Raw genomic sequence first — 27,475 nt, 5'->3', positions numbered from 1 at the left:
GTTCGTAACCTTTTATAACATATTGTTTTGTTAGCCAAAAATAAATCTCTGAACCAGTCAAATGGTTTTAATTTAAATGAAAAACGGGGAAGTTAACATATAAATTTAAACGTAACTCGTGTCCTAAATAATAAAAGCTGGCAATTTATTGCCACTCGTATGGTGGAGCGCTTTCGTCGTATGGTAATACATACGTTTGGAAGTAGTACATTTGAAGCGGTAATTATAACAACGGAGATAAACTGGTCAGGGTTCCCGCAAAATTCGATAAGTATAATTCGAGTTTCACGCTTAGGGCTTTTCAAACGCTATCTGTTTCCAGACTACAAGTTGCGGGCAACAAAGCTGCGAAGATCATAAATCGTGACCTCTTTATGCGGCGTCCACAAGTTTGGCAAGCGCCGACAAATGCACGGAACGCAGTCATATGATATATTAATTGAATAAATAAATAGCCTGTGCGTTTCCCGGCAATTGCTAAACGTGTGGACCCGATATTAAACTTTCTAATGAAGCAGATACAGACGCAGATACAGTCAAGTCTAAAAAGAATTAAACAACAAGGTTCATACTTCAAATCAAAACATTTATTAATTCCTATCACCATAAGATTATCACCGCCATATAGTAGTAATCAAATTTTATGGTATTAGAAATTAACAAATGTTTACGACGTTAAACTAACGCTATTTGTGAAACCGCTTTGATGTTTACATATTTTTAGACGTGACTGTACATACGATTACATCGTATACTTGATCCCAAAAAATGACCATGACGTGCCAGCTTAAATGCCAAATGAGGTAATTAGAACCCACTCGACGTCTCTCGCTTATCCATACCAACAACGGAATACAGATCAATGTACTACCCCTACTTTATGGCTTGCCATAAAACGTCGGTTATGTCGTAGATTCAACAAGTTGCAGCACCGCGATGATTGCCTCGGGAAAGTCGCAGGAAATGTGGCATAATTGAACCTGCATTGGTGGAACCCGCATGCCCCGCGGATGCCTTGCATACATTTTATATACCTACCTATACGTCCATAACAAGGAATCGATAACGATCGGAGCGCGCGTTAATTTTAGCAGTCTCTCGGACTTTCTTTGTATGCACATTAATAGCATCATGACATAATTTGCCTCAGTATTATTGAATACGAGTAGATTTAAACGAAATGTGCAAGTGGAAATATATTTAGTAAATATGTAACTTTATTATACCGTTGCCTTTGAAGTTATATTTAGCAATAGGTAGTTTGTTTACCACAGTTAAGTAACTACATAAGTAGGTAACTGGCGATAGCAAGTGTCGCAAGTTATGAATGGAATTGGTTCATAAATAAATAATTTAGCAATAAAGCATCTATCAATATGCCAGATTTACAAATAATTTTATGCCTTTTTAGGGTTCCGGAGCCAAAATGGCAAAAACGGAACCCTTTCAGTTTCGCCATGTCTGTCTGTCTGTCCGTCCGCGGCTTTGCTCAGGGACTTTCAATGCTAGAAAGCTGTAATTTTGCACGGATATATGTGTAAACTATGCCGACAAAATGGTACAATAAAGAATTAAAAAAAAAAGGGTACCTCCCATAGACGTAAAGTGGGGGTGATTTTTTTCTCATCCAACCCTAAACCAAAAGTGAAAATTTTCATTAAAATCGAAAATCAAACTGGGGAGAAGAAAAATTTTAAAAAATCAGAATGGTAGAAAGTATGAGAGAGAGAGAGAGAGAGAATTGTTCAATTCCTAATTAACCGGGAAAAAATTGGGAAATTACCTACTGTCTTAACTCAAAAACGTACTTTTTAGTTACGTATGCCTTTAGATTGAGTAATTTTGTTATCTATTAACTACACTTATATTTACTTCTCCGCTAAAACCGTCCACCACAGCTACGTCTGTCACATGTATGTTATAACGTGTCGAACCCGGCCTCCTCTTGCACATCAAACAATAATATAATATATCACATAAGCCCAATTGTTACAATAACCACAAGTAGCACTGACGCGTTTCGAACCATTTACTAGTTCATTATCAAAGTTTGTTACTACACTGTCATCCGAGTAAACAACCGATGCCAAATTAAATGAATGCCATACAATATTTCCTTATCTATCGGTGGGCAAGCCCGTCATATTTTAACACGTTATCTACTCACTAAGATATAGCACTAAAGGCCTTTCTTGCTTGTCGTATGTTCACTGTTGTATTGTATCTTTGCTTTGTGGTATTATTTGGAGATATGACAATTTCAACTGTCATTCATTATAAAATATTTGCAAGTTTACTGTATTATTAATAACTTTATGCTATTGCGTATTATCATTTTTTTAATATAATTAATATATTGAAAGCAAAATGACAGGCATGCCAGTTATTTTGCATTTATTATACGTAATTAATTGGTTATTTTTTTTGCATGTTATAGTTTTTTATGTTGGTTGTTGTCCGTGACCATTTTAACCGTCTTCAAAAAAACGAGGTTATTTTTTTATGTTTGTTACCTCAGAACTCCGTCATTTATGAACCGTTTTTTTTTTGTGTTCGTCTAGCTAGGAATGTCTTCAATTAGGTCCCATAAGCACCAAATCAGCATCTGATGATTGGTTCCTAAGGAAATCGAGGCAACTCTTCAAATGTTGTAGGGACACCTATAGTAAATTCGATATATTTAGTAGTAACTCGTGCATTTGCTCTTGAAAATCATCATTTGGTGAAGTGGAACTGATGATGAAGACCACAGTTGACCATCGGAGTTACTAATCAATTAGGTACGAGTATTTCACGGGTTGAATTTTAAAACTTATGCTCCTCGTAATGCATATGGTAAAAGTGGTGAAGCACCAGGACTCCTCAATAATGAACGTCTCAGCATCGGAAAAAGCAATCTTTCGTAAAAGGTGACGAGCAGTTGATATTAAACTACTACTATTATTTACACTAAACAGCGTGAAAAAAAAAACTGAACCGACTACAAAAAACTATGAAAATATTTGTCTACCAGTCTGAAGTCGGTCGGTGCCTCAGCACGAGCCAGCAGGAGTGATTGAAGCCCAATATAAAGTGCGTAGGTGAGGTAGATGACTATAGGTCCACTCCTGCTGGCTCGTGCTCGTGCTGAGGCACCGACCGACTTCAGACTAGTAGAAAATTATTTTCATGGTTTTTTTGTAGTCGGTTCAATTTTTTCTATATTTTTTTTTAATAGCTGTAGCAATAGGTAAATAATGTTTTTATTTAGCACTATAGGTTACACTGACATAAGCTTCAAATTATTTTGCTAGGATTGGGAACCTGAAGCCGTATTGTCTAACGGCATGTCGCATACAAAAACTGTCATTTGATTGCGATCGCGAGCGTATAAAACGTTAGGCAATACGGCCTCTGGTCCTAACGCTAATCCCTACTATGTTGAATTTCATGTGTGATTTGATTATGTAATTGTAGAGAATCAATAAATAAAATCTGTGAGCAAACGAACGAAAAACATTCCCAATTCAACATTTATTGATTTATCAGTAATATGCTCTAAAAATACTCTTCAACAAAGTCTGTACAATTTACCACGATGTCTAGGTAAAATACGCTTGCATTCTTGAGAGTATTTTCAGCGTTGCGGACAATCACCTGTCGACGATGTTTGCGTTTGTTTGTTCGTGCAGCTTTATTAAACCGATGGTGATGGACGTACGTTATCCCATATGTATAATAGGTAATATATGTAGAACGACCCAATAAACATAATGAGGTTTTTTCACACCGCCGGACGCGACCTACGAGAATAGAGAACATCGCGTCTGGAGGTAAATACTTTCTAAAGCATTGCTCAATATAGATGTTAGGTAGTTCTGTCACAAAATCAAGTGTTGTAAATAATAGTGATAAAAAATTAGAAGCTCAATTTACAAATAGTAAATTTAAGGTTTCATCCACGCCACAATCATGATCATAATATTTAGCATAGGTAGGTACGAGTAAACATTTTTAATTAGTAACACAGAAAATTCGCATGATAATGTGTAACGTATTCGCTTAAGACCTATATGATAAATTATTTCACGATCACGCTGTAAACACCTTGTAATTAGATACTTCAACATGAAACTAATATGTCAAGTTGAAAAATGTTTTTGAGACCACTCCCATATAAGTGACAAGTGACTGGGCTACTGGTTACGTCAGGCCTATCTTCAGTCTAGTTTATGGGGTCTCTAATGGGTCGCTTTTACACGCGAACTAGGAATAAAACTTTCCTTAAATTTATGACTTGTACATCTGCTGTTGTAATGTGGTTTAACCCGCAGAGCTAAATGTTTTCAAGTTACGCAAACAACTGAAAATCCATTGTGGAAAATTGAAAATTGTGATTAGAGTAGGACCCTTTCCGCTTAAAGGCATATTAAATATGGTAAAGAGATAGATAAGCTATCTACGCCAGCCATATTACAATAAAGAGGCAACATTCGCTTGTTCGTAAGGGAGTTATATCTCAGACTATCTATCTACTGAAAAAATAATAAAAATACAACACAGATATAAAGCCAAATTAACCTGGACAAGCTAGAAGGCTATAATTTATTTTGTTTGGATACTACTATAAGTGAGCCTACCTATGACCTGATGAACTAAGTTTTAATGCCGTTTATAAAGAAAATAAAACCTTGGGTCTAATGAACGAAACGTAAATCTTGGTTTTCCCACTGAACAGTCTGGTGTTTCTCGATTAAGAGCGTTAGGATCACTACATAAAGTTTTATGTGTGCTAAATAAACACAAAAACGCCATCGAGCTAAGTAGAGAGCTGTTTACCCTCAGATATGGAAGGGCACATAAATTATAAGTATTATGGCCCCACCGCACCTAGCAATTTCCACGCCTCGGCCATGTCGTGAAATAAGCAATACAATATGAACACTTAATGGTTTCATATCATGAAACGGTTCATCATGGGAATTAAGACTTATTAATATTGCAATGGTTATTGCTCTTGATATGGCAATGAGTAAAAGGGATAGCTGAGATAACAGAAACAACTACTACAGCAACTAGTTTGCCTAACATCTATTCAGAGCATCTGAACATTTTCAACACAGCCTTCGTAATTTTTGACTGACATTTAGGTAAGTAGTTTAAATTTTGCTATTACTTTGTCAGAGAAGCAAATACAGAGAGGAAATCATTTATGAAGGAACCTAATGCATAACCATGCAGTAACCATTTGGTTGCATTCATCATCCATCATCCCAGCCTATATACGTCCCACTGCTGGGCACAGACCTCCTCTCAGAACAAGAGGGCTTGGGCTATAGTTCCCACGCGGGCCCAGTGCGGATTGGGAACTTCACACGCACCATTGAATTGCTTCGCAGGTTTGTGCAGGTTTCCTCACGATGTTTTTCCTTCACCGCAAAGCTCGTGGTAAATTTCAAATGTAATTATCAAAGCTTTTTTTAAAAAAAAACATCGCAGACCCTTACGCCGGCTCTATTTTGTGGACTTTTTCTATTTTATATATTATAGATATAGTATAGATGATAATCCAAGATGTGTTCAAATTGTTCCAGAACATTTCAGCAGATGGTTGGGTTAGTTTGACACCCCTGTAATGTTTTTTCTTCCGTATATTTAATTCAAAATTTAGTTACATCTTTTACGCCAGAACGATTTTGAATATTGACCAATGTATGGAAATTGGAAATATTTCTCAACCACAATAATAAAACTTTAAAATATATAGTTGAGTTAGTTTGTTTGTATTTAGTTTTTTTGCTTTGTACAATAAAGAGTTTACATACATACAACCATGTTTATCAATTTTTTTTAATAAAATTGTACTTATCCATACCAATACTAATATTATAAATGCGAAAGTGTGTATGTTTGTGTGTTTGTATGTTTGTCAGTCTTTCACGCACGAAACGGAGCGAGCGATCGACGTGATTTTTGGCATGGAGATAGCTTATGGGCCAGAGAGTGACATAGGCTACTTTTTATCCCGGAAAAATGCACAGTTCCCGAGGGAACACCGCGAAATAACCGAATTCCCTGCGCCCGAAGCCGCGGGCAAAAGCTAGTGTTTTTATACATTGATCAATGGTCAAAGGTTTACAGGGCATCCAGTTAAACTAATCCCATAACCTGCCAAAATATACCTGAAAAATTTACAGACATATATGTATTTATTATAGCTAAATACGGCAACTAAAGTTTTTACAGTAGCAACACAGGCCGAGATTCGTCAGTCATGTGGCGCACAAGCGCAGTCGCGCGCTGCATATCACACATATAAATATCCCTTCTATATTATCCCGCCCTATCCCGCCAGTCCCCTCCAATCCCATTCAATTTACGACCAGGATCAGTCCTGCACATTGCATGCGAAATCCCGGTATTTCGCGATCCTGCTACAATGTTTGTCCTAAACATACTAACATACAATAAATGCTTACAACAGAAAAGTTAAACAACAGCTCTTTTAATCCTATTTTTAAATTCATTATTGGTTTGTTCTCCAAAAAGTTTGAAAAATCCCAGGAAAGTACATTTTTATGTTTTATAGAAAAACATCTTATTTTTGGAAATAATTTTTAATTCTTTGGTAACAATTGGTTTGGGAATCAAGAGAGGTATAAGGTATGTGACCTATTATCAAGTATTAATCTTAGTTGGATATATAGCCCTAATATCTAGAAAATTATTTGGAACAAAAATAAAGTTGAAGACTTAAATGTCTTCCACAAAAAAAAAACTCGTAATATTGTACTGTCAACCAAATATGTGGTCTACTGCTCTAAAGTTGGTTATCATAATGTTTAACTTTAACCTTTCAACTTGAAAGTTTAGCTTTAATATTGCAATCATATGATAGAAAGTAATTTAAAAATTTACTAAACTACTGCTCATAACTATGTATTTAAAAAAAAGTAGCAGATAGAGAAGAGAGTATTTTTGCCAGATACCTTAGATGAGCTTAATAATGAGCTTAAGTACTTAACACCAATAAGAAAGTTGCCACTTACAGGTGTTAAAAAAACCCTGTACAATAAATTAACCCACATTAAGACTATTTAGAAGTGGAAAATATACAAAAAAAAATAGCTCTGTATGGAAGTTCAGTCACAAGAAAATTTTATTTACTTAAAAATATTTTTTTTTTCGAATTTTAAATATATATATTAGTTTTTAAATTATCGTACAGGATTTTCTTAACACCATTACTTATTCATATCAAACTTTAAATGAGCAAATTTGTACCAATTTCATAAAAAAATATATATTAATATGTTTTCTATTGTTTTTATTAAACTTATCAAACTAATTAATTTAACTGGTATTAGCAATTACCAAACTTCCTGTGACTAATATTTACAGCCACAACTAAATGAAATATTTGTTATCAGTTCAAATAAAAAGTAGGTACTAAAAATACCTACTCTATTCATGATATTTTAGGACTAAAGTTTATGATAAGTACAGTCAAATATAAAAATTATATTTTTATTATTAATGTTATATTCATATTAAAATGCATGAACTTAGCCAATGCTTCAAAAATATGTACAAAACTATTATTCTGACAAAATAACACATTTTTGAGTGGCTTAAATAGACACATATATTTGCTCTTAACTGTACATTACTAGCAAATTACTATAGTATTTTAGTATACTATAGTATAGATAAAATAATACTTAACCCCTTGTATGCGGGAGGGGTTAAAAGTAGTGGATTCTAGTCTCATCTGTTTTAATAAGAGCAAAATCTGCTTATTAAAAAAAATACAAAAAGATAGCCTTAATTTTACAGGGATCCGTGCATCCCCATACAAGGGGTTAAAAGTTAGGATGCATTGTAATATATAATTATATTTATCCGTTGCTTAGTACCCATAAAACAAGCTTTGCTAAGCTTACTGTGGGACTAGGTCAATTGGTGTGAATTGTCCCATGATATTTACTTACTTACTTATTGTAAACTTTTTTAAATTAAGTACTTGAATCTAAATATCTATGAATATTCTCTTCTGTTATGTTGTTCTTTTCATAGTAATTTACAAATCAAGTTCAACAAAAATATTTATCTGTTTTAAATACTACAGTCTATTCACTTACTTTGGGAACTTTTGCATGGACTCCAGTTCTCACATCTCTGATGGTGGCAATATCCAGCATTTCAACTTCCATGTTCTGGTCAGTCCAAAACAGGAAGAACCCCCTGGCATCCACCCTGAGGGTGACTGGCAAACCCGTACCAGAGTCCTAATTAGAACAAAAGTTTTAAAAAATCGCACGAATTTGTTCAAAACATATTTATGTTTATATATAATAAAAAAGTCACCTCATCCCACTTGATGAATTTTTCCCCTTCCTGGAGAGCTTTAGGGACTTCAATCGGCTTCAAAGAAACATTGGCTGATTTTGTACTACTTGTAGTCATCTTGAATATATTAGTTATATAATTAAGCGGAAATAATAACACTGCAGCAGATGAAAACCGTCATCTTCTCAACCACAAATCTATCTACGAGATCTATCGACGGTACACACAGCAAAGGCACATCATAATAAAAATGAAGGTGAAACTACAATATATCGCACTAAAACAATTGAGACTAATTTATTAAACCATTATCCATGATTTAATACCTCCGTGATAACTAACAAACAATGATTTCTCCCATATATAAATATACTCCAATAAACCACCAAAAACTCAGAATGTCAAACGTACACTGGTCCACTGCACTGCATCCACAGATTCGTTATCAGTATTTTTATCTAAAGGTTTTCTCACACGATCTTTAGAGCTCGAGCTCTCGGCTAGGTGTGCTGGATGAAAATTGCACATGAATGGGATTTAAGTCAATTGTTACTAAAAAAACAAACGATTTCTTGTCTATGCTAAAGGGCTGCCAGTATATACATTCCCATTAAATACGCGCTATTTTAGGCCGAAATAAACGTATTATGTTAGATTATGATATGAGAATTTTATAAAATATGATCTTGAAAAAAATACAAGAAGCCTTTAACTGTAGTCTCTTCGTATGCTTGCTTAGAATTATTTATTTAGTGGTATAATAGAATATTGATACAATTCTATTCATACCTTTAAATTAAAGTGTAATTTGACTAAATTACTGTTTAAAGAATTTCATAAATAATGTATGGCAACTCAGTTTATCTGTCTTTAATGACACTGACAGAAACCCGTAAAACGAGCGAAATGCCAAATAATGCCAAAATGCCAATTTGATTTGATTTGGTTGGTTTCCTTCCTTCCTCGCCGGAGTACAATCATCTTATCTTATTCCATGAGAACTCTGTTCATTTAATATCCTCAAGAAACATTTTTCAAGAACGATTTTACAATGTCTGAAACAGTAACTGCGGCAGCCACTGATGATGCTACAAAACATGAAAACCAAGGGAGAAAGAGGGTACGGCATCGTAAGAAGCTCCTGTACGATAAAATCCTTAAACAAATGGAGTTTTACTTTAGCGATGCTAATCTGACGAAAGACAGATTTCTTGGAGACCTAGTGAAGAACGACCCATTCGTGGCAATAGAAGTCTTTCTTAAGTTTAATAAAATCCGCGCTTTGACGCAGGATGTAGTTGATATTGCCAAAGCTATGAAATTTTCAACGATTTTAGAACTATCAGAGGATAAACAAAAGGTAAAATTAATATTTATACTTTACTTCTTATTCTTATCCTAATCAAGCCACTTGACTTCACATTACAAAACATTAAATATCAGTATCTTAAGCAGAAACATTTTTCAGACAGTCATTCTTTTATTATCTAAGTAAAGATAGGTCATTATGATCACATCAACCATATGCTCTTAATGCAGCAGCAGCACACGCACATACTTTATATTGTTTTAGCACCTGTTATGAAAAGCGTAGATTGTCATTTTCTCTGATGTCACATGAGGATAGACTCCAATTTGGTGCCGGTTTCAAAGTTCAACTCATGTTTTTAAATCAGGAAACAATCTAACTAGTTTTGATCTTTGAACATGAGTTAAACTATGTTATAATAATAATAACTTTCTAAATTTCACAGATAAGAAGAAAAACTCCAGTGCTTCCATATGATGCAGACCTGAGGACAATATATGTTGAGTCTATACCAGTGTCAGCGAGTCGAGAATGGTTGGCTCGTGTCTTCTCAGACTATGGCAATGTTGCTTACATCTCTCTGCCTAAGTTTAAGAATTCACAAAAAATTAAGGTATTTGCCAACTCTTTCTATAATATGCTGATCTCAGAGAAAGCAAGTCTGCTTTTGGATATTTAAAAATGGCTGGCTGACTGTGTACTGGGGGTGCAGCAGTACTGTTGCTAGTGCTGGCGGGTGCGTCCCAATGCTGCTGCTAGTGCTACCTACCCTCACTGCATCTCATTGACTGTATACAAAGGGATACAAAGATATAAGGCTTTGTAAATCCCAACTTGTTTTAACAGATGTAGTACAGGTGACCAAGTAAGTTCCTACGTCAAGCAGGAAAAACAATACAGCAGATTATCACACATGTGCTTTGTAAGTAGTAATAAATAGCCTTTGATGTTTTAAGCCAGAGGTTCCCAAATTTTATTTCTCATAGACCAATTTAAAATTTTTACTGTTTTGGTGCTGCTACATTGCTAATATATTTCCTGAGCAAAGAATTGTTTAGAGCTCTTTGAATTTATTTATTCATACTTTTTTTCCACCTTTTTTTTACTAAATTTTTGTTCTGTAGAATTTTTAATTTCATTGGAACCACTGATGTATTAAACTGTAGATCCACAATCGCGCGTCCGAATATGTCCGAGCCAAATGAGCGCCACTTTGGTAAATGTGGCCTTCTTTTTTTCTCAGTACGTTGTTGTCAGTACAAGCGTAACGATGCCCACGTGCGTCTTTAAAAAGTGCAAAAATCACTCGCGAAAACGGAACAAATCTGATGGAATATCATACTTTCAGCGAGTATTTGTTGTTTTTTCTATTAAATTCTAATAATCCGAGAGAAATATTGATTTAAATTAATTTTAAAGCCATTTCTAAATTGCTAATTAAAAGATAAACGTTGCCAGAATTCCACAATATTGACAAATGCCTTGTCTTTGTCACACGCACAGGAAAGCATATCAGTAAAACGAAACAGATAAACAACAGAACATGGAACAAAAGTGTAGTGGAGTTGCAGTCACTCTATTTTATTTACCGAGTCGCCTAGCAACGGGTAGCTATGTCGTTTGAATATTTACCTTGAGGTTTGCGATTTTAATTATGTTTTATAAAAGCTTCGATAATAATGTACTGACTGTCTGTCTGTGTGGTTTATTCGTTTTTATACAAAATTAATAAAGCAATTTATGAACCACAAACCTCAATGAAGCCAACTTTGATAAAGCGCTCGCCAAATCTACACCGTATTAATCACTATGTTTACCCATTGTTTTTTACACTATAAAAATCATAAGTATTTAACACTGTTTACAAGGTTTATAATACAGTTTACAATTTATTCACACTAGTCGAGCTTCTTATTATTTAATTACACAACATACGAAGTCCGAAGAATTTCCCGCGAATGAACTGTGCTGACAGACAGCCTGCAATTTTTTTTTGAGCTGCGCGCGGCGTGCGCTGGCAATGGTTTTAGAAGCAAACAGCCAGAACCAAGGAGGATGAGAATTCAAATTGTTTTTATTCGAAATACTTGCACAAGTGCTTAAATTTCGGCGATATTTTTAGAAGCTTTTCTGTAGCTTGCCCTGTTTGCTTATTTATTTATTTATTGTTTGTTTGGGTCAAATCTTGGAAGCTAAATTTGACCCACTTCCAGTGGTCCGATCGACTTGAAATTTGGCATACTTATGTAAATTTGGTGCCAATACATTAATCTGGTAGTGACAACTTGGTGGTTCTGTCAGAATCGTCTCTGCAGGAGGGAACTCCTCAATAGTTAATAGTACCGACTTGAAATTTGGTACAGATATGTAGTTTAGACGACAATTCAAGTACAGTCAACAAAAAGTATATTCGGCAAAAAAGCTTGTATTAAAAATTAAATTTTTAACAAAAACTTATTACAAGCATTATATTTATTTGCAGTGCAATGTAACTATGTTTGCTCGGGTGGAATCTTTCAACTCAAATTTGAAGTGGATATCTTCAACCGATTGAGCTGAAATTTTACACGCATGTATACTTAAATCCAATGACAATGCAATATTATTATAACATGGAGTTGATCTGATGATAAAGCTAGCGGGTGACCATAGGAACTCTGTGATAAACGACACGACCACATCGAGTTTGGACTCGTTTGTCGTCTTGACGAGTACTTTGGTAACCAGGGGCATAAAGTAGGTCTCTAGGTGCAGCGTTTTGGGCTGTGCGTTGATATATCAACAGTCAGTTAGTCAGTTTATTATTTTAATTTTATATATATAGACAGTGCCGGATTAGCCCATAAGCAAATTAAGCGATTGCTTAGGGCAATCACGTCTTGGGGGCACCATAAACAGCACCAAAATTTTTTTTGTTAGCACATAAAAGGTAAGGCTGTTTGAAAATCCGCTCGCTCGTACCTCCCCATAATCTCTATCGTATTTCATAAATATAATATTTCGTCGTAATAAATACTTATTTAAAATATCGATAAGGGGGGGGGGGCATAGGCGTGCATTGCTTAAGGCATCAAATAGTCTTAATCCGGCTGTATATAGATTATCTCAAAAACGGTAAACACTTGGACTAAAGAAAATTAGCTTAAAAGTTACCTTTTTTTTTTTTTTTTATTTAATTGACAAAAACTTTTTATTACGAAAGTCCTCTCCGAAAGCCCGAATGCATTCTTTGTTCTACAACCTAAATTCGTCCGTCTTAAGAAACGTCAAACTCATCCAAGCAATCTTGCAACGTCGCCTTCAATGTAGCAAGTGAAATTAATCCCTCTGCCTTTTCTGATAAGGCTTACATTCATATTCGAGCATGCGTATGTGAAATTGTGGAGTTAGCTGTCAAGTGTCAAGCGTTGTGGAGTTTTGCCGCTAGCGAAATTCAACTGTAATAGAATAAAGTCTAGGTTCAAATTTCGTCACGTATTCTTTCTATTTGTTTGTGTGGTGGGATCAGTGTTTCTACGCACACGTAAATATTTTTATTAATTGTGGAATATGGCCGCTAGCGAAATTCAACTGTAACTTAGTAAAGACTAGGTTCAAATTTCGTCACGTATTCTTTTAATTAATTTGTGTGGGTGATGATTTTATTTGTTACACAAACAAATAAATAGTTCGGACATTCTTTGATGGGGATTTTGTTTGGCAATGTGTATCTACAGTTTAATACATCAGTGATTGGAACTATTGAAATCACTTCTTTTTACCCAACTGCTAGGAGAGGTATTGTTTCCTAATATTTATAGGTATGCAGAACCCTCGGTGCTCAAGTCCGATTCGCAATCTTCCTGTTTTTTATACCTACTATGTTTCTAATAAATCTGTATTAACTTTTCAGGGTTATGGCTTCATAGAATTTAATAAACCCGAGGATGCCCAAAAATGTTTAATGGCATTCACAGAAATGGGCTGCAAACTTCCTACCTGTATGCCACCAGAAGATCTATCTTCTATCAAAATGTTTTCTGTTGATGATACAGAAGAAACGGAGAATAAACCTAAAGACGAAGAAGAACCACCAAAGAAAAAGTCCAAGAAAAACAAAGATAAGAGACCCAAGAATTTGGAATTCAAAGTGGGACATGATTCGGATTCTGAAAAAAAGGATACACCTACTGTATGTGTACTACAGTTAAATTTGAATGTTTGTGCTATCTATTATAATTCTCATTTAAGTATCATACATCAAACAAAACTAACAAATTACAGCTAAATAATTAACTAAATATATAATTACAAATATTGTCACTTTTAAAAAAATTATAAATGCATTTCTTTTTGGCACATTTGAGACATCTATTCTTGTTAATTACAAAGTTCAGAGGCTCTTATTTGTGGTTCAAATGTAAGTACCAACATTTATAAAAACTTTATTATGGTGTTTCAGGAGGAAAATAAAAGTCTGGCAACACCAACTGACGTAAGTTATTGCCAAATTAGCATGTTACATTGCAAAAATAAATTTTATTAGTTTTATTAACCTAGCATGTACTGTAATCCACTTTCCAACAATCATTAATGTCATGAACATGTTTTCACTTTTGAAAACTTACTGTATCACCTAGTTCAAATACCTTAAAATTAAAGTGGACATAAAACTTACTATAAAACAGGAAACCAGAACAACAGATGCAGAATCTAAAGATGAATTAACAAGCCAAGATGAATCCAAGGACCCAAACACACCGAGAAAGATAAAAACGAAACGGAAGAAAACTAAAAGTAAACCTAAGCCGGCTCTAAGTACCAATGAAGCCCCAAAGGGAGCCTTGTGGGGACTGCAAGTCCTTCCCAAAACAGAATGGAAGGCGTTAAGGAACAAGTATCTGAACTTGCAAAGAAAGTACATGAAAGAATTGAAGATGAATCTATATAATAATACAAAGTCTTATTTAGCTATTCCTGATCCTGCTACACCTTCTATGGAGGCTGAAACTGGTATGATAGAAACTTTCATTGTACTTTACATGTAGCTCAGTTAAATAAATCTTGATAGATAAAGTCAAAGTCAAGTCAAAATATCTTTATTCAATTTAGGCTAAAACAAGGACATATGAATGTCAATAAAAATCTACCACCGGTTCGGAAAAACCTCTGTTGAGAACAATCCGGCAAGAAAGTCAACGAGGTATATTTTTTTAAACAGATTTACAATATTATTAAATGATATCTATACATCACAAGTATACACAACTTCATTTTTAACACAGTAGGTTCGCTATTTGAAGGGATCGCTAATGCGGATCGGAATTATTTCCAAATATCCCTGTCCATGATATAATCATTAACTTTATATATAATATGCCTTAGCCTTTTGTATCTGTTTCATTTATAATATTTTTTGGAATTTTATTATAAAAACGTATGCAATGAGGGTTATCGTTTTTTGTCTCACTAGATGGCGCACTGTTGCGTGAGGTTTTTAAGTATGGTTTTCAAAGTCTGTTATTACGGGCGTGAAAACAAAGTTTTGTTTAAAATCGTATTTAATACACCTTAAAACCGTACCATAAAAATATCGAGCATGCCACAGTTTTGCATAGTCCCCGTTTTGTTCGGAAAAAAGGGAGGACAAAGGTTTTGCGAAAGACAAAACTGTCTCAAAACACTGACATTCATTGCCTCGGAACGCATATATGCCATAATTAATTTCAGATATTGCAAAATATTCACAAAATGATTCTAATTATAAATAAACCCGCGTAGCTCACCTAAAAACTATGAGATTTGACATTTCGGAGACCTCACGCTACACTAGCGCCTCTAGTGGCGAATTCATACGCGATAGCCCTCATTTTCCAGAAACGACTTTTTAGTTTTAGCCAGTCTGTAAGATGGAACGTTAAGCTTCCCTGTGTTTCTAGTAGCCTTTGGCTTATCGACGTTAGTGGGAAAATCACATATGTTTATTATTTTAAAAACATAAAGCGACGGCAGGGTGAGGACCTGTTTCCTTAAAAAAAGGTCTTAAAGATTCACGCGTCTTCAAATTATAAATTGCTCTAATTGCTCTCTTTTGTAAGATAAAAATTTACTCAATGTCTGCAGCAGATCCCCATAAAATAAGGTCGTACGAAAAAATGCTATTAAAGTATGCAAAATACACCAACCGTGCCGTCGCCACATCGGTTAGCTGCCGTATTTTCCAAACTGCGAAAGCAGCAGAGCTCAATCTACCGGCGATTGCTGTGACGTGAGGTCCCCACTTTAGTTTATAATCGAGCGTTATTTCTAAAAATACTGTTGATTTTACAAATTCAATAGTTTGACCATTTAACTTTATATTAGAGACTGAATTCGAAATTTATCAACGAGAATTTAATACATCTGGTTTTTTTAGGATTTAGTAACAAATTATTGGCAACAAACCATGCGGATATCACGGACAGGGTTTCATTGGGCTCAATGAAGTCGGTATCTTTTCTTTTAACCTTGAACAGTAAAGACGTGTCCTCAGCAAACATAACCTATACCCGACTTTTGGCTTACCATATAAGTTAGGTCATTTACATAAATAAGATACAGGAATGGGGCAAGAATGGATCCTGAGGCACTCCGAGATTCCTCCGATACCGTTTCGTTAATCGCTACCTTTTGCTTTCTTTGTGTGAGGTAAGATTTAATGAGTTCTATAGCGAGGCCACGAATGCCATAAAAAATTAACTTACAAATGAAAGTATCATGATCCACACAATCAAACGCTTTCGAAAGATCGCAGAATACACCTATAGCGTCATGTGATTCCTCCCAAGCTTGCAATATGAATTTAACTAAACTAGTTATGACTCGCGTCTGTAGTAGACCTATGCCTTTTGTGAATCCGAACTACTGCACGCATGATTTTATGGGTATTAAAATGCGAGATCATTTGCGTCAGCATTATTTTTTCGAATATTTTGCTAAACGCTGATAGTATGGACACAGGACGATAATCAGAGAGGTTATCTTTATCACCTGATTTAAAAATAGGAACTTTACTATATTTCATCAAATCTGGAAATACGCCTTCATCTATACAGCTATTAAAAATAAAAGCTAAAGTTGGAGCAACGACATCTAAAATGGAATGTAGAACCTTAACTGAGACGCCCCACAAGTCTTCTGTTTTTTTTACTTTCAATAATCTAAAAGTTCTAATGATGTCACAGGGAGAGACATGCGTGAATTTAAAATTACTTAAGTTTGGAATAAATACATTTTGCTTTAAGAGCGATTCAGCTAACTTTGAGGAAGACGCGAGACATTTTGTCGTTTCGATGGGGATTTTAGAGAAGTAGGTATTAAACTCGTTAGCTACTTTAACCGCGTCCGTTTCTAATACCTACGTTGTCAATCTTTAATGATATAGAGGACTCCGCGTTCTTACGTCGACCCGTTTCAGTATTTATAATTTTCCAAACTGTTTTAATTTTATCATGAGAGGACTTAACTTTATTAGTTACATGAGTTATTTTGAATAATCCCTGACATACTGGTGGAAACGTTCATCAGTGGTACACGATTTCTTATCATAAAGATCATATAAGACGTCCCTACTCCTACGTATTCCGGGTGTAGCCCATTCATTGAATGACAGTTTGTTTCCTATTTTAATACGTTTTTTACTAAACGTTTTATCGTATTCCTCGCATACAGTATTTAACAATATTTTGAAATTTTCGTTTGGATTTTTAGTATTTTCTTTTAAATTGTTTACTTTTTGCGCGATGTTTGTTTTGAGACGGTCAAGTCTTTGTTTGTTTGCTGGCTGGACAGGTCTTTGCGTTCTTTGAACTTTAAACCATTTTTCACTAATATGAGAGACCCGCCACCTGCTGCAGATTCTCTGCACAAGGCGCTGGCTATTGCATAATTATTTACATTAAATTGCATTGAATCTTTTTTTAGCCAGGTTTCTGCAGATAATATCTAAGTTTAACTTTTCATTTGAAATAGACTTCCATTTGTTATACAGAGTGACATTTAAATAGTGATACAAAATTAGTGTTAGGCACAAGCTCAGAATGGTGGACAACAAGATCCATTTATTATATTATACTAAATTTCAGCTATTTTTGATCAGCCTGCTTTATATCAAACTAATTTTTAAAAAATAGTTGATTCATCAGCATTAACTGAGCTTATTGTATGTATCACAAATTAAGTTTTATCCTGTATTTTACTTGAATGATTTTAAATTTCATGTAATAAAGTAATTAAGGCTTACTAATTTCTAATTACAATTATTTTTTCTGTAGTTTTTTTGCATTTATAAATGCTAGATTTTTTAACGGCATCGTAATTGACAAATTTTTCTATTACTCAAACGTAATGTACGTTTGAATGTTGTACCTAATTATGTTAAATTCCGTTGTTTTCTATTACTGTCCACCTAAGCCTATATTTTTAATTTCACAGCATTGAATCAAGGCAAGGCTGTAAGTGGAAAGACAGTAGTGCCATTAGAGAAAATTCCTGGCGTCTTCGTAAGAGAAGTGCTGCCAGAACCATGTTTGGATATCAGGCACACTAAACGAACCGTAAGTTTAAATATTGTACTTTGTAAAATGTGGGGTCGAACTGGGTCGGAAGGGCCTAGAAGCCTGTGTTCCGAGATTTGATAATGACTACCTATCTATCATTATCAAATCTCGGTAGACAGATGCAAACACATAAACCGAACGAAAAAACACTATTGTGAAACCAACCTAAAACCATGTTTTGCAGGTGGTAGGACCTTGTGCAAGGTCCGTCCGGATTGCTACCACCATCTTGCTCGCTAATCCTGCTGTGAAGCAGCAATGCTTGCACTGTTGTGTTTCGGTGTGGAGAGTAAGACAGCCAATAAAATTACTGGCACTTGAGGTATCCCATCTTAGGCCTCTAGGTTGCCAACGCATCTGCAATCCCCCTGGTGTTGCAAGTGTCTATGGGCGGTGATGATCTCTTACCATCAAGAGACCCACTTGCTCGTTTGCCATCCAGTCGAATAAAAAAAAATGTTCATACCAGATTTCATCTAATCCAGTTCAGAAGTTATAGCATTCTTGATTAACAAACTGCTTCGTAACACTCATTTATAATATTATTAGGATAGGATAAGTGAAAATTGAATTGGTAAACATGACAAAACATGTCATTTTTTCACAGGTGAGAAGCAACATCCACGCTCTACATGTAGAAGCAAAAGAGGGCCAATCCGAGATTATAATTCGTTTTGATTCCGCAAAAGCAGCTGATGAAGTAAGACAAAAATGTTTATGTTTAATCACTTATTGGCTTATTGACTTATTATTTATATATTAATGTAGGTTAAAAAGCTCAGTAGCTAACTTAGGGTGAAAAAATTAAAAAATCATGGGAAAAAATACATGTAGTTTTGTAAATTGGTACAGTTATACCTTGCGGTATCCAGATGAACATACTAAGTCATATCGAAAATACAAACAAACAGATGCACAGAAAAACCAGAAAAATAGACCAGCGCTGTGAATCGAACCCAAGTCCTCGGCATTCCGTGCCACGTGCTATACCGCTACACCACCACTGGACAAAACTGACTGAAACTGGACTGTTCCAGTGGTGGTGTAGCAGAATAGCGCGTGGCACGGAATGCCGAGGACCTGGGGGGTTGAAGGTACCTTTTTTTCAGGTTTTAGTTCATATCTCGAATATTTGTTCGAGTAGAGTTATGATTACTTCAGACAAAAGTTTCTACATAAAATTTCCGACAAATTTGGTCATCTTTATTTTTGCTCTACGATCAATACTTTAGGAGCTACAGGGATGCGACTTAGCTTGTAACTTTTTTTCAAGTCCCTAACCTATATACCTAGTGTCCCACTGCTGTCCAAAGGTCTCCCTCTTGACCTCCATAACTATAAGCTTGTAACTTGAATTAACTTTTTCCAGTATTGCGGCAACTCGAGCAACCGCGCCACCATTCTCTGCGGGGCGGAGGAGGAGGAGCAGTGGCGGCGCGCGGAGGCGGCGCGGGCGCCGGGCCGGCTGCGCGGCCGCGACCGCCTGCGCGCGCGCGTGCCCTCCGCCGCTTCCGCGCTCGCCCCTGCCGAACCACAGCCCACTCATACGCACATCAGATTCGACGATTAACATTCCCCAGCATATCAGAGTCTGACAAGGCACTAAGGTCTAAGCACTCTCTGATAATCGTGATGGGGCCCCCAATGCAAATAACAGGAATGCACTGGACCACTGTTCATCAACCTTTTTCAGCTCATGACGCGACCCCCTTAGTATGTAAAAATATTTCGACACCTTCTACCTTCCGCAGTTTCTCATCACAGATATCAACTCCGTAAAAAATCATTACTGTCAATCTGACTATGGCTAACGAAACCCCAAGGAGCCGTGCGTGACCCACACACGTTGAAAAACACTGCACTAGAAAAGACAGTCTACATTTAATTGAATTGTTATTTTTTAGTCTCTAGTGGGCCCTATCGCTCGCGGGGCTCTCGTCACTTACCGAGAGTGCCCAGTTCGAAAGAGAGGCCTCGAGCCTGATAGCGTAGCTGAAACCAGTTGGTACTGAAACTGTATACGCTCTATATATAGTAGCGCAGCAGGCTACCGCATGGTTGAAATTATAATCGGCAGCCGAAATAGATCCACTGTTCGACTCCTCCAAAGAACGCCACAATGACTGGTCCTGCACCATCGTTCATCCGACTTCTGCCACCTTCACCGGGTTATCTCTACATTATGGAGAGGGCCTACCTACGATGCGTGTTCCGATACGTGGCTGCCATTATAGAACACATTGACCCTAACAGCCATCAGTTCTTTGAGCAATGACAATATGGACCTAAGAAATGAAAACTATGCGATTGAAATCCGAATGTGTTATTATAAAGAGTAAGAGATGCAGGGGAGTCACATCTAAGATCCTAGACCTATATCTGTAAGTATCCAATTTAATATTCAGTAAAGTTGTTATAAGAATACTAATATTTTTTTATTTATACAGGCCCTATTTCAACAAGAAATAATTTATTCCAAGATCTGCCAGGTTGTTTAGAAGAGACATAATTTATTATTATCGTACAGGTGCCCTAACACTACAAGACCAACAAGTACACGTACAAGAAAAGTACGATGGTACGTCCGGCGGTAAATAACCATCATCAACTAACGTAAAATATCAATCAGGATTTAATTTTGCTTGGCTCTTCGGAAACAAACCCCACTAATATTATGAACGCGAAATTTTGTAAGTCTGTTTGTTTGTTTGTTTGTTAACTCTTCACGTCTAAACCGCTGAAAAGATTTAAAGAAATTCTGTATATAGACTGTTAAGTCCCGGGGAAGGACATAAGATAGATTTTATCTCGGAAAATTGCATAGTTCCCGCAGAACAGCGATAAACGAATTCTACGCGGGCAACAGCTAGTTATAAGTAATATAAACAATCTTTGGTTGGCTTCGCGGCAACAAAAATTATTTAAATAGTGACTTCTTTTTGGGATCAGAAATTCGCAAATATATGACTCCGTATTTCTAGCGCCACCCCCGAGCAATCTTTAATATTAAAATAGCTACAATAAAGTAGGTAATACAATACTTTATAAAACAAAAAGAAGACATTTACAAAAAGAAATTTATTTTACATGAAGTAAATGCAACATCCAGTTCAGTCTTAAAAATATGTCCGCTTAAAAATTTAATAATACAGGAGGCACTGGCACATTATCGAAATTATTAATAATATCTTACAAGCTAATACAATAAGACAACATATAACTTACATACAATTTAGACCTGTATACTGTCAATCTGCATTTGACCAGTCTTTGTCACATCAAATAAAATCGAATAAAAACAGCTGCTATACATATATGCTCACAATTTGCCATTTTGGCAAAATTCTATAAATTAAGGATCATAGATTGATTATAAACGCGTACGTCAAAAATTATTTATAATTAAAATCCAAAAAGACATTCTTTAATATTAAAACATAATTTATCTATTTACTAATATTATAAATTAAAAATGACCCAATAAAGTCAGTTAATCAAAAAAGATTGCATAAGTTGGTATTTGTCATCTTTATGAAAAGTACTTACATTAAAACTTAAAAGCGCTTAATTTTGTATAGCTTAACTTCACTGTCGTCAATAATAATCGTAAAATGCGTGGAACATCAACACCATGAAAAATACCTATGCATTATAATGTAATAGTGAAGCAGAAAAACGGATGCAGTTAGTGACCAGTTATCAATAAGTACCCAATTGTTAGATGGCATTTGCCAGATATGATAAATGTTATTTGTGATATTTTTTTCTGTAAGTACCTAATTATATGTTCTGCTTCACTGTACTGTGTAAATCTCGATAGCAAAACAGTTCAAAAATAAGTACAACCAGATACATAAATGAGCACCATAGATATTTAAGTAACAAAATTGTGATACTAAAATTAATAACTAAATTCTCTAACACTGTTCGCATATCTATCACATTTAATCAAAATAAAGGTGCTTTAACATATAAACATCTTATATGAATCTTATGATATTTACAAGAGAGGTAGATTACTGAATAAAATTGTTATTATGATGCTTCCATATGCCTATGAACAGTGACCGGGGCAAGAACACTATTTTTGCCACAGGGAAGAACAGTCACGCTCATGTCGCTAGCTTTTAATCTGGGTTTAATCTTTGCTGGAAGTGGACAACTTATATCTGATTTTGTATCATCTGATAAAATTATTGGGTCATTGACCGAAAAACCGGTCGCTTCAGAGTCCTCATGTGGAGTCATTGTAGAGTACCCATGATCTGAGCCTCCGGCCGTATGAGGACGTCTGTACCCTGTCACAACCCTGTAGGGTGAAATAGGAGCTTCTATCTCCATGGCTGGCAATAGTTTATCTTGTCCAGAGAGATCATGCATATCATCAGATTGCAGGTGGCTCATTTGTACATCGGCATCGGGCCAAGTCTCCGCGGGCCCATCTACGTATAAATTATGGCAACTTGCTGTGGTGACATTTTGTCTGTAGCAATATATGGCAACGGCTATAACTAAGCTTATAGTAACAATACAACCAGCGATCGGCCCTATTGCCGAATAGTTTCCTAAAGCGTCCCTACTTACGTGACCTAAAGTGCCCTCGCCATACGGAGTAACGGCGCCTAACACCCCATTGAAACAAGTAGACTGAGAGGTGCAGAATGGTGCAGAAAGTTTGCTATGTCCGTCTGTATCAACTTGACACCACTCGCAACCCAAAACGCCTAAACACGATGAACGCGATAAATAAGTTTCACATTGAAAATCAAAACACGATTTCAGATTTTCAGCATAATTGTGAAAATAGTGTGATTTATGATTATTATTTTCTGGTATCATTCCACACAAGGGAATTTCTTGATTAAGTTTAGTTAAGTTTGCATTAGGGCACTCGTATAGTTCCGTAGTACATTCACAAGGGCATTCGCATTCTGTTTGCTCCATACGATTGCAGTTGAGGCAAAGCCTATCAACCATACTGCAGGGGCAGAAAGCCCCAACACTGCATGATGCATTAACAAGCCCAATAAAGGCATTTGTACCAGGAATGGCAGCTATGTAGTAATGGACACAGTGATCTCCAGATACTACATTAGACAGAACATTTGGCAGAGAAGTATTAAATTCATAAAATCTCTGTATGGTCTTATCATAGAAATTGCTACATAATCGTTTTGTGACAAAGCCCTTGTGACTGAGCATGTCTATTGCTATCATAGACTCTTTATGAGTGATATGTTGCTGTTCTATTGGCCCTGAGCTGTTGGGATCCATTAAGCCTGGGTGAGATACTAAGTAACCTCGATTATTCATAATAAAGCATTTAACAAAAGCTTTTTCACATAATGGCATACTGTCAATGAGAAGCTTATAAAGGAAGCCCATTGTAACATCCATTGAAACCACCATAGTAGGATAAAAAGGGCTCTTCACAGCATACGAAATTGACACAACATACCCTGCACCACCAACATCTAAATTAGGTGGAGTTAGTACAATCTTATCAGGATTTTCTAGAGCATATGTAAACCAAGGTCTTCTTACAGGTTCATAATCATATTCTAAAACCGTGCCTGGATACATAACTAGCACTCCACTCTCAGTCACTGCATATCTCCTTACAATGTATTTGGAGTAGGTTCCATGTAAGTGCTGTCTTTTATAAAAAGACAAAAGAGAGTTCAGAAAACCTACATCTTGTTGTATCTCATATTTTAATCCAGGATTAGAGAGCAAACCATGAGCAACACTTTTTAAATATGCTAAATAATTTTGCATATATGTAACTGCTTCTTGGCCATCACCCATATCATAAAGATAAGTAAATGGTGACTGGAAACTAGAAGGACTAAGATACACAGTACCTTGATCTATAGTAGCAATTTGTTTAAAATGCCTGCACATTTTACCACTTTTTGGTGGAAACAAGTCTAATCTGTGAAATAATATTTCTTTGCTACTCCTTGCAAGGAAAATATTTGTTTTGTTAAAAATAATTTCTCCAGTTCTTTCTGATACAATACAAACAATGTACAATTTTTCCACCCACTTCCAAGAATAAACTATTGACTTACTAGATGTCTGATCATTGACAGTAAAATTACCAGAACTTTTTAACAACATTTCTTGTCTAATACTATTAATAAAATCATAGTTCTCTATACTCTCAAGGTCAGTAAATTTAATTTTTTCAGACGCTGTTTCGGGCCTAGGAAAGTATGTATGCATAAGAACTTTACCTGTAAAATCCATCACAAAAGCTCTCTTTTTTAGATTTGGTACCTTAAAATATATGATGTCTTCAGCAAGATCAGACCAATATAAATCCAAGCCTAGAATTCCAGAAGATATTGGTAGCACTAAAGAAACCATGAAATCTCTCTCTGTTGCTTCCCAAAGGGGTCCCTCAATTTTTACAGCATAGTTCTTATATTTTTCTGGCAAAAGTGAAATAAAGGCAGAAGCTACTTGTCCAACCACTCCACTATTGTTAATGTGTAGCCTAAGCACAGAGTGGTTACTAGAGTGAGTATGCCATTTGTCGATATGTAAAATTCCAAGACTACTGTTTTTAGCTGCATCATTTTCATATATCAGTCCAATAGCAAATTTCATTCTATCATCACTTGTTGAGTAAGGAAATACTTTCAGCCAAGTTTCATTCTTCAGAATTTTAGTATCTGTTAAAAATATAAACAGCTTGTTTTCAGGCAATGTTTTTCCCGCAAGTAGAGTTTGAATCTCCCTGTTAATAGTGAGGGGAGAAACACTTGTTGGGGCAATGTCCAGCGATGAAAGGTATTCTCGCAGTAGAAGTTTGTTGTTTTCAGTAGCATTTCCTAGGTCTGATATCCCATCTTTACTACATGAATCCTCAAATTTGATGGAGTCTGTAGTGTTAGTCATCTTAAGTGCTATCATATCTGTGCTTTGCAAAGCATAGGCTGTCTCTCGGGCTACTCTAACAGCATGCTGTAGTGACCCAGAACTCATGTTGTTATCAATTATGAAAACAACAAGCTTGGGGTCTGGATGCACTATTTTATGGTACAGGTACCTTAAATTGGAGTGTGGCATAGTCACACAATCTTTGTCAGTGGCATAGTCAATATGTGAAAGATAATACTGTCGTTTAACTTTCAAATCTTTGAAACGGCCCATCATGTTTGTTTTTGGATCCAAAGGCGAGTTCTCAAATAATTCTAAATTTTTAATAAAAACTGACTTACGTATAGAGTTAAACGGACAGGGGTGCGTGTAGGACGGAGTATTGTTGCCATTAATGGCTGTGCTCATTTCTTGTAGTATACTGGCTGCAGAAGAGAGCTTGTAACTTAACTTACTGGCAATCGAGTGGAGCAGGTCATTGTCCGAAGGTTGATATCGGCTCACTTTGTAGGAAGCAGTGCGTACCTCGAAATGAGTTGTATATTCACTGCCGAGCTCCTTTACGACGATGTCGTTAAATTTATTTCCTAGAGTCTCTGCGAGTTTCTTCACTGACAACTTATAGTCGCAGCGACTATATGATTTCGTACAGTTTTCATTTTGAGCGAAACCGATCGGAGCGTAGTAACTCGCGATAATCGTAAATAACAGCGATAAAAGCTTCATCTTGTCGGCATTCTATTTGATCCGTCCGCGTCACACTTGATTAGTATTTTTTTCACAGGAACACATGGTAAAAACACTACTCACGAGTGTCATTGTTTAAATAGTGGTATAAAGATCCTTTTGATTTTGATATAAACGTGAATAAATTGTTGATTGTAGCAAAAATAATAAAACAAACAAGGAGCTTGTTGTCCTCACGACTAATCCCTTCCCTTCTGTGACATTTGATTCAATATGGCGCCAAGCGTTTCGTTCGTTTCGGATCGGATCTGCAGCAGAGTTGAAATGATATTATTTGACGTTTAATTAAGCAATAGTAATAGTACACGACGAGATCTCAATGAACATGGGTTAGCAAATTTGTGTTTTGGTTTGTATGTATCCGTATGTAAGTATGTAAACTTTATTGTACAAAAGAAACAAACACACAATTGACAAATACTTGTACGTACTTGTTTGTTGTAGTTGTATGTAGGTAGGTAGGTGACGTTCGCAAGAGGGCGCTTTATTTTATATCGTATTGTATAACTCTTTATTGTACCTGTGATTGTACCTACCTACACTACATAAAACACATGCGCGTTTTATTTTATACTAGCTCTTGCCCGCGGCTCCGCCCGCGTGGTATTTGGTTATCGCGCGCTGTTCCCTCGAGAACTGTACATTTTTCCGGGATAAAAAGTAGCCTGTCACTCTCGGGCCCATAAACTATTTCTATGCCAAAAATCACGTCGATCCGTCGCTCCGTTACGGCGTGAAAGACGGACAAACACAAACATACAAACACACTTTCGCATTTATAATATTAATATATACATATATATATATATATATCGTAGTCGGCGGCTAGTCGGCGAATAGTCTGCAAAAAGAGCCGACTATCCGGCTTCTTACTCTGTGCGTATATTTCAATAAAATATTTATTTTCATGTATACACAGAGGGGGAATTACATTACATAAAAACCTTAAGCTGTTCATTCTTGTAGTATTTACTGTTTTTCTTGCCCATACGAGAAATTATATTTTGGCATTAGTTAATAGTTATACCTACTTGACTTTACGGGAATCTTTGCCTAATTGTTCAAAAAATCCATACACGAGACTTTCTTTTTAACATCATCATGTCAGCCGAAAGACGTCCACTGCTGGACATAGGCCTCCCCCAAGGCTCTCCACTCAGACCGGTCTTGTGCTTTCCGCACACTGCTACTTTAGTTTCGCAATTCTTCGCGCTATGTCGGTAACCTTAGTTCTACTGCGGATATTATCATTTCGGCTTATATTCCGCAGAAACCCCAAGCATCCCTCTGTCTCTCTCTCGTAGTCTACAAATTCAAGGCAAAGGGGGAGGTTATATACTCTTCGGTCTTCTGTATAACCTGCCGCAACGTATTTATTTATTTTGACATGATTAAATTATTATTTTTTTAGCTCTTTTACTTTAATGAACAATAACAGTAGGCATTATCTTAACACAGTTTTATTTTTCCAATATCACCGCTTAGTTACAAAAGCAAAAATATCGAAATAAAATAATAATAATTAAATAAAACAAACAAGTTCCGACACGCTTACAGGCATCGGTTGCGACTTGCGCCCAAATCAGCTGGTTAACAAAGCGACACGGAAATCCCCGAATTAGTGATC

The 27,475-nt window shown here is 35.9% G+C and overlaps 3 protein-coding genes across 4 annotated transcripts in view; 1 reads left to right on the top strand and 2 right to left on the bottom strand.

Annotated features, from left to right (window-relative positions):
• Positions 1–8,820, bottom strand: part of Plc21C (Phospholipase C at 21C) — a 53,410-nt gene extending 44,590 nt beyond the window's left edge. For both annotated transcript variants that reach the window (XR_012451784.1, XM_074093401.1), the window contains exons 1-2: positions 8,347–8,820; positions 8,121–8,267 (exon numbers count right to left, since the gene is read on the bottom strand). Coding sequence is in view for 1 of the 2 variants with exons in the window: in XM_074093401.1 (XP_073949502.1) it covers positions 8,121–8,267; positions 8,347–8,445 (246 nt within the window). In the remaining variant the exon portion in view is untranslated. The remainder of the gene's footprint in view (positions 1–8,120; positions 8,268–8,346) is intronic.
• A 391-nt stretch (positions 8,821–9,211) lies between these two features.
• Larp7 (La related protein 7) lies at positions 9,212–20,637 on the top strand. Its single transcript, XM_074093405.1, has 8 exons — positions 9,212–9,688; positions 10,083–10,250; positions 13,530–13,808; positions 14,079–14,111; positions 14,305–14,629; positions 18,089–18,210; positions 18,821–18,913; positions 19,583–20,637. Exons 1-8 carry the CDS (start codon positions 9,380–9,382, stop codon positions 19,781–19,783), a joined length of 1,530 nt encoding a protein of 509 aa, XP_073949506.1. The 5' UTR covers positions 9,212–9,379; the 3' UTR covers positions 19,784–20,637.
• A 940-nt stretch (positions 20,638–21,577) lies between these two features.
• On the bottom strand, positions 21,578–26,090 carry LOC141432037 (VWFA and cache domain-containing protein CG16868). Its single transcript, XM_074093399.1, has one exon. It carries the CDS (start codon positions 25,825–25,827, stop codon positions 22,249–22,251), a length of 3,579 nt encoding a protein of 1,192 aa, XP_073949500.1. The 5' UTR covers positions 25,828–26,090; the 3' UTR covers positions 21,578–22,248.
• Between the last annotated feature and the right edge of the window lie 1,385 nt (positions 26,091–27,475).

Source organism: Choristoneura fumiferana, chromosome 10 (assembly GCF_025370935.1).
Source record: "Choristoneura fumiferana chromosome 10, NRCan_CFum_1, whole genome shotgun sequence".
Classification (NCBI taxonomy): domain Eukaryota; kingdom Metazoa; phylum Arthropoda; class Insecta; order Lepidoptera; family Tortricidae; genus Choristoneura; species Choristoneura fumiferana.
This window is presented reverse-complemented; position numbering and strand designations above follow the sequence as displayed.

What these genes read in the sequence shown, in the direction of transcription:
- Larp7 (XM_074093405.1), top strand. Translation starts at nt 9,380, where the DNA reads ATGTCTGAAACAGTAACTGCGGCAGCCACTGATGATGCTACAAAACAT. An exon ending in AAAAAAAGGATACACCTACT is followed by an intron (nt 13,809 to 14,078) that starts GTATGTGTACTA and finishes ATGGTGTTTCAG; the next exon opens with GAGGAAAATAAAAGTCTGGC. An exon ending in TTCTATGGAGGCTGAAACTG is followed by an intron (nt 14,630 to 18,088) that starts GTATGATAGAAA and finishes TTAATTTCACAG; the next exon opens with CATTGAATCAAGGCAAGGCT.
- LOC141432037 (XM_074093399.1), bottom strand. Translation starts at nt 25,827, where the DNA reads ATGAAGCTTTTATCGCTGTTATTTACGATTATCGCGAGTTACTACGCT.